The sequence below is a fragment of the Theobroma cacao genome, chromosome 5 (genome assembly GCF_053813885.1).
Source record: "Theobroma cacao isolate CCN51 chromosome 5, ASM5381388v1, whole genome shotgun sequence".
Lineage (NCBI taxonomy): Eukaryota > Viridiplantae > Streptophyta > Magnoliopsida > Malvales > Malvaceae > Theobroma > Theobroma cacao.
In genome coordinates this window covers 38,752,256-38,759,186 of record NC_142643.1, presented here as the reverse complement: position 1 = coordinate 38,759,186, position 6,931 = coordinate 38,752,256, and the positions used below count along the sequence as shown (strand labels likewise).

General features: G+C 35.8%; 2 protein-coding genes across 2 annotated transcripts; one reads left to right on the top strand and one right to left on the bottom strand.

The window, feature by feature from the left end:
- Nucleotides 1–1,288: 1,288 nt before the first annotated feature.
- On the top strand, nt 1,289–3,547 carry LOC18599370 (Putative adipose-regulatory protein (Seipin)). Its single transcript, XM_007029313.3, has 2 exons — nt 1,289–1,878; nt 2,778–3,547. The coding sequence occupies exons 1-2, from the start codon at nt 1,315–1,317 to the stop codon at nt 3,462–3,464; spliced, it is 1,251 nt and encodes a 416-aa protein (XP_007029375.3). The 5' UTR covers nt 1,289–1,314; the 3' UTR covers nt 3,465–3,547.
- Nucleotides 3,548–4,144: 597 nt separating this feature from the next.
- Nucleotides 4,145–6,313, bottom strand: LOC18599369 (uncharacterized). The gene is made up of 2 exons (XM_088806565.1): nt 4,799–6,313; nt 4,145–4,663 (listed from the first exon to the last, which is right to left on the bottom strand). Exons 1-2 carry the CDS (start codon nt 6,286–6,288, stop codon nt 4,267–4,269), a joined length of 1,887 nt encoding a protein of 628 aa, XP_088662691.1. The 5' UTR covers nt 6,289–6,313; the 3' UTR covers nt 4,145–4,266.
- Nucleotides 6,314–6,931: the final 618 nt, after the last annotated feature.

Sequence of the window (6,931 nt, the reverse complement as noted above, 5' to 3'; positions counted from 1 at the left end):
AAGCAATTGTAATTGTAGGTGTTACAAAGTTTAACTTGCAATCAAGCTAAGCAACAATATTAAATATGATTAAAATGCACTTAAAGCAACAATCACATTGTATAATTTTCTCTTATAATACGAGAACACTACACTAGAGTTTCTTAATAGACTAAGAAAAGTTAGAGATGAAGTCTAATGAGATATCAATTTCAAGAAAAAATAAGTAACATTGAAGTCATGCTTTATAAAAATCTCTTAATTGAGTCATGTATATATAAAATTTTGATGTATAAGGAGATTATTAATTTAAATGTCAAGTGGAACCTATATGTTTTTTTAAAATGTATTATCTTATACATTTAACGAATTATTAATTTATCATGTTGGCCCCAAGTCGAGATCAATCAAAAATATTACTTAATCGAATTTATTAATTTATCGAGGTTTTACTGTACATAAAACAAGCTTCAATGTAAAAAACTAAAATATAATATTTTAAAAAATCTTCATTTATTTTAGACAATTTAAATAAATTTTATTTTTTATTATATTTTTTTAATTAGCGAAAAGAGATTCGAACCCTGATCTTTAGGTAGAAGTATCATATACCAATTAATAAGTCAAATGCTCAGGTGTTTATTTTTTATTATATTTAATCAAATTTTTATATTTTTTTTGAAAGACAGATTTTTATACTTTTATAATTAACAGTGGATTAATTCTCATTAGTCAAAACGTCACTTATCGTTTTATATCATGTAGTATTGATACGACATATTGACATATCATACTAAATATTGATATGACATATTAATATGACATGATGATATATATGATCACATGTTATTTTTTACTTTTCACATCAATGTTATATAAATGTAAAATAATAAATGACTTTTTTGATTAATTACAGTAATCAATTGTTAGTAATAAAAGCATACTTCATTTAATATAAAACTATATAAACTTATTTAATATAATAAAAAAATAAAAAATTTTTTAAATTTTTTTAAAATAATTCATAAACTTTAAAAGTATTATATCAAAAATTAATATCTCTTTTTTGATCTTTTTGTGCCTAACTCTTTCTATTTTTTTTCAAATTCTTTAACTTTTACGTTTCAATTCCAAAATTTTTCTTCTGACGACGCTATGACACGGGGAGTAGTAAACTACTGCCAGAATGCATGGTTCACTAACATTTGTCCATATCCCGCGTGCCTTTGCCTCCACGTTTCACTTCTTCTTCTCATGCAGAAGCAGCTTCACCCAGCAGTTCAATCATCCCAAAACAAATTTGGTCTCATTTTCTCTTCAATCTGAATATCAGCAATGGAGGAGCAAGAACAAGAAGTAGAAGCCTACAGCGTTATACCAAAACCAGCTGACTGGCTCACCAGCTTAATATCTCTTCAAGCTGATGTCCTTTACAACTGTTTTATCACCCTTGCTTCCCCTTTCTCCACCTTCCTTTCTGTAGCCTCAGAGTCGTACCACCGTGCTGAAGAGACAACGGCATGCGTCGGAACGGCCGTTCAAGAGGTCCCTTCTGAAATCACTCATGCTAGCATCATCTTGTTGAAGAGAGTTGCGTTGGGACTTCTGGGAGCTGCACAAGTGTGCATGTTGTTGGTTTTGGTGATGGTTTTGGCTGCTTTGGTGGGAATTGGGTTGGTGCAAACTTGGCTGGAAGAGCCTGTTTTTGTTAGAGAGAAATTGTACTTTGATTACACTGAGGTGAATCCTAAGGCAGTGTTGTGTTTTGGTGGTAGTGGGTTTGACTGCAGCAGTCATAGGAAGAGGCAAATGGCTGTTCCAGTTGGTCATACATTTCATGTTTATTTGGTTCTTTTGGTGCCTGAATCTGATTTCAATACGCATATTGGGGTGTTTCAGGTATTCCAATTCATATCTACATTCTTTGATTTTTGTTGAATTTATAGATCAATTAAGCACTATATATCTCTAGTTTTGTCCCCCCCCTCCCCCAACTGACAAATTTTTTAATTCAATTCGAATTTTATATCAACAATGAATGGAAAATGAGGGCACTGGTTTCTACCCCTTCCCACAATTAAAATACAGAAGTTAAGATTTTAGCAACATTTCAAACATTTGCTAATGCTATGTAATTGAACCTCGGACTTCAAAACTTGATTGCCCAAATTTGTGTGAGCATTGGAAACTAAAGATAGAAGCGTCTTAAACTTTGTCTATCATCTATTCTGCACTAATAAATAAAAGGTCTATCCTCCTAGTGCTTGTTATTGATATTGCAAATGTCATCCATTTCAATCCCAAATCTCTGGCTAAAAGATGCAGTGTCAATTACCTTTATTGCTTCGATGGTTATAAAGCTGTAATCAACCATAGTTTCCTACAAAATTAATATGGTTTCCTTGGAGACTATATGAGGGTTACTTATGCCTTTTTTATACATACTCATGAGTGTGTACTGCCAGTGCAGTGAAGACTTTTAGAAACTTCCATCCCATTTATTCTGTGTTGTAAATGAAAGTATTGGCTTCCACAATACATTTCACTTACATGCTCTCTGTCCTTTCATTTTACTCTCAAAATCGTGTAAGAAGATTGTGCAACTTTTCTTTCTAGCTTTAATTTTTATATATTGAAGTCAGGGATAGTGTGGTATAAACATGGTTTGGTTGAAGTCTAGGGAATTGTCTTGTTTGTATCTAGCGACTACCTGCCCTGTTCTACCGTCTACTGCATGCTCAAATATCTGTAACTATGAGTATGTAAACAGTTGTTTTCTTGCATATTTGTTTTATCAGTTGACTGCAGAACTCTTATCGAGTAATGGAAATGTAATTGCAAAGTCTAGCCAGCCTGTTATGTTGTGGTTCAGAAGCCTACCAGTTCGACTTGCACGAACATTTCTCATGGGTTTACCTCTCTTGCTTGGAATTTCAAGTGAGACACAAAAGATAAAAATTGAGATATTGAGATACAAAGAAGGACATCCAAGAACTGAAGCTGTTAGGGTAATTTTGGCTCCAAGGGCCGGGACTTCATTGCTTCCACAGTTGTATGATGCTCAAATCATTATGAACTCACAGTTACCTTGGAATAAACAATTGCTCCGCAATTGGAAGTGGACGCTGTATGTGTGGACATCTCTCCATGTTTACATAATGTTCCTTGTAATTCTCATTGGCTGCTGTAAACCACTATTCTTTCCAGTGATAACAGCAGGTTTCAGTAACCGAGATGAAGGAGAAGCAGGGGAAGAGGAATCCATAGAACCAGTAATCAGTGGCAGAAATGATCAAAGTGAGGTTTCTGATCTACTAAGTAAATGGTACCATAGCAGACGCAAGCACAAGGCAACCTTTCTGCACAAGAATTTCTCAGATATTGCTGGCTCATCAGCCTCAAGCATGAGTGTAACTAGGGAAGATACGAGTGGGGTCATTGAAGAGGATGTGGGAGACTCAGAATCAGTATGTTTAGGTGGTTGAGTGAGTTATGCCCCTTAGGAAGGTTCCTGTTTGTATCATACTCTTCACAGCAATAAACCTAAATAGGCTTCATTATGATCCCATCTATGATGCCTCACAACATGCATCTTTACTTGCTTTAGGTTTTACCTTCAAAGAAGAATCCAGACAATCCTAGTTGTTATTTTCACCTCTGTTTGCTTGGTCCTTCTCGGTATGTTTTCTGTTTTCTCCCAAAAAGAAAAAAAAAAGATCAAATAATGTACTCTGCTTCAGATTAAAAAAACTAAAGCTCTTATCACCCTTTTGTTAGAATTCTTCTGTGTTTTTTGTCATTTTCTCATTGACTACTAATTGTAGCATTGGCGTGATGACACATTTTCTTTTGACCTTCTTAATAAATTTATATCGCATGCTAACTAACCTCTAATTAAAATTTTTAATTTAGCTTAATGACCTTACCTCCTTACAATTGGCAGGATTAATTTTCATTTCCCTTCTCTACCTTATGTTAGTCAATATCTTTGCCTACACGCTTAAATTTGATCATCCCCATATTTGAACAATGCTCTCTTAGCAACAAGATAAAATAGCCAGAAATTTTAATGATTTTTAGCAGTATTTCACTAAACCTCAAGATTTTCTTCTGTGATCGTAACTGGATTTTGCTGCAGGAAATGATCCCAGTTTTTGCCGCAGTGTTTCTTTTTTAGCCACCTTTATAATCACTCAAACAATAACTAGTATACACGCAAAGGTCAATAGAGAAAAGCCTATGAAAAATAATGATTTACAGTAGCTTCATGACATCATTACAATGATCTTAGAAATGGAGGATTTCTACATGACACCATTCAATGATAAAATTGCACTGAGGCTTAGTACATTCAAGGGCCAGGCCTTTGCATGGGTTACCGCTTCTACTGCACGGAGGGTGGCTCCTTGTCTTATGGACAAAGGCAACAGGATGTGGGTGAGCTTCGTAGGGGTATGTTTTTCCTAGCTTGATGTACGGATACTGCCCAGTAGCACATTTAGGATGGGCATAAAAGTTGCATATTTTGCAGCAGTAGAACCAGTGCTTTGGGTTTCTTTCTTCTTCACAAATGTTGCAGTAGTTTTGATCTGCGCTATCTTGGTAAGTGAGATCAAGAGGGTGTCCGTGGTGCCTATGCCTCACCGTATGTGGTAAAGAAGCACAGTTGAAGTCCAAGGCAAAGCTGCAATCAAAGCATGAGTATAAGTAGTCATTACCGTAACCACAAGCACTGCAATCAATGCATTCGGTTCCTTTACTGAATATAAGGGGATGCTCATGTGCTTCATGTTTAAGGGTGTTTGATGATGAACCGCACCGGACATCGAGGTTGAAATTGCATTGGTCACAATTGTAGGTGAGGCCATGGCAGCTTTGATGACAAGCATCGCAGAAGAACAAGCCTTCAAAATTAGGATGATTAGGAAGAAGGGTCAAGGGATGTGGGTGAAGAGGGTGTTGCTTCCTTTTAGGCAATTGAAGGCAGGTTTTGTGGAGGAACAAGTCGCACTCTAGACAACTGTAGAATGGTTCTAAGATGGGTGTTATGCAACAATCGCAAAGCTTATCATCGTTGACCTTTTCATTGAGGGTTAACTTATGTGGATGGCTAAAATGCTTGACCACCATAGCTACCATATCCCCTTCAAGGTTGATCTCTTTGATGATATCTGTGATTAAGTTAGAGGAATCATCTGATCTGAAGATTATGTTTTCATCTTGACCTTTACTCTTCAGCAAAGTTGCATCCATAGAAACAGAATTTACCGTTGCACAGTTCACATGAGCAACAAAATTGCAGCCAAGGCAACCATAACCACCATAGTTTGAGCTCACTTCATTGTGACAAATACCGCAATGTTGCTTACTGTACTTACTTCCTTGAAGGAAGTAGAATTGTGTGACAGGATGACGGTGGCCTATTATTTTGATGGTGTGCGGTAAAAATCTGCATTCTTCATGGACTATTACTTGGCACACAGTACATAAATATGGGTGATGGTCACCCTTAACGCCACAGGCATCACATATAAATGAGAGTGCCTTCATCAGGTGGATAAACTGGTGTCTATGACTTTCAGGTTCAGTGATGCATAGAGGCAAGAAAGCGCATTCGATGTCAAGATCGAACTTGCAAGAAGGACAATGGTAAACAAATCCTTGACAAGTTTTAAGACAAAAATCGCAAACACAACTCGAATAAGAAGGGGGTAGATTTGTCAAAAGAATAAGAGAGTGTTCACGATGGTAGGGATGATTAATCTCGGGGGCTAACATATAACATTTCCTATGAAGGAAGAACTCACAGTTGGAGCAACTGTAGCTAGGACCTGAAACCATGTCCTTGCATCCAGAGCAACTAACTTCTTTGCCTTGATTAACATGATTCTCAATGAATATCAACTGATGTTTGTGGCTGAAACGCTCAAGCTCTAGGAAATCTCCGGTTACTCGCGGTTGCAGCAAAGCACATGGTATGTCAAGGTCAAACCTGCAAGTAAAACAATGGTAGACAAAGCTATTGCAAGTTTTATCACAAAAATCACAGAGACATTCGGTGTACTGAGTAGGTGGCTTAGACAGAAGAATAAGAGGGTGGTTGCGATGGAAAGGATGATTGATCTTAAAGGGTAGCTTTGCACATATCTCATGAAGGGAAAACTTGCATTTACAACAGTTGTAGCTTGGACCCAACACTGCTTTCTCACACCCTGAACAATTAATATCCTCGCCTTCATTAACTTGCCTTTTCGTGAAGATCAGTGGGTGTATGTGGCTAAAGTGCTGCAGCTTCATCTCCTTCTCCATTTCTTTCTCTCAATGATTAATTAAGTGCAGCAAAGTAATTTTCTTGATGAAAGAAGTGAAGCGAATTGATTAAATTTGTGAAAGGTGAGTAGTCAAACTAAATTGATATATTAATTATTGCTTATGGTTAGTAATTAAATTTGGAGAAGTTGACTAGTTAAAAAGGAAGACTAGTAGCAGTTTGTCTATGCATTTCGTATTGGTTCTTACAATTCCATAGCAATGACTAGGCACATGCTTGCTCGGATTTTTTATTTTGATACATCAGAAGAAATCGAAGAGATTCAGAAAGTTCTTCCATACCAATCATGACTTTTGTTAAATGTTGATTTTGATACCTCCATTGATTAAAACACTGTCAAATTGATATTAATTTAACTATTTTTGGCTGACTTGGTAAGTTACATGACATCTTTTAATACATTAATCTAGAAGAATTTTTTAAATAGCAAAGAATATGATATTTGTGGATGATGTATAAGGTGTATAGTTGGGCAAAATAAATAAATAAATAAATAAATATCCAAAAAATTGACTTGTAACTTGTCATCTCAAATAAAAAATATCAATGTCTTTAGTATTACAAGCTTATCCATTTGTTATCTCGTAGTAGCATTGATTGCAAGGAGATGGCTAGACCTGT

Bases quoted from the DNA above. Each gene is read 5' to 3' on its own strand.
- LOC18599370 (XM_007029313.3), top strand. From the start codon at position 1,315: ATGGAGGAGCAAGAACAAGAAGTAGAAGCCTACAGCGTTATACCAAAA. The intron at 1,879-2,777 runs GTATTCCAATTC...TTGTTTTATCAG, and splicing joins CGCATATTGGGGTGTTTCAG to TTGACTGCAGAACTCTTATC.
- LOC18599369 (XM_088806565.1), bottom strand. From the start codon at position 6,288: ATGGAGAAGGAGATGAAGCTGCAGCACTTTAGCCACATACACCCACTG. The intron at 4,664-4,798 runs GTGCGGTTCATC...CTTTGATTGCAG, and splicing joins AATTTCAACCTCGATGTCCG to CTTTGCCTTGGACTTCAACT.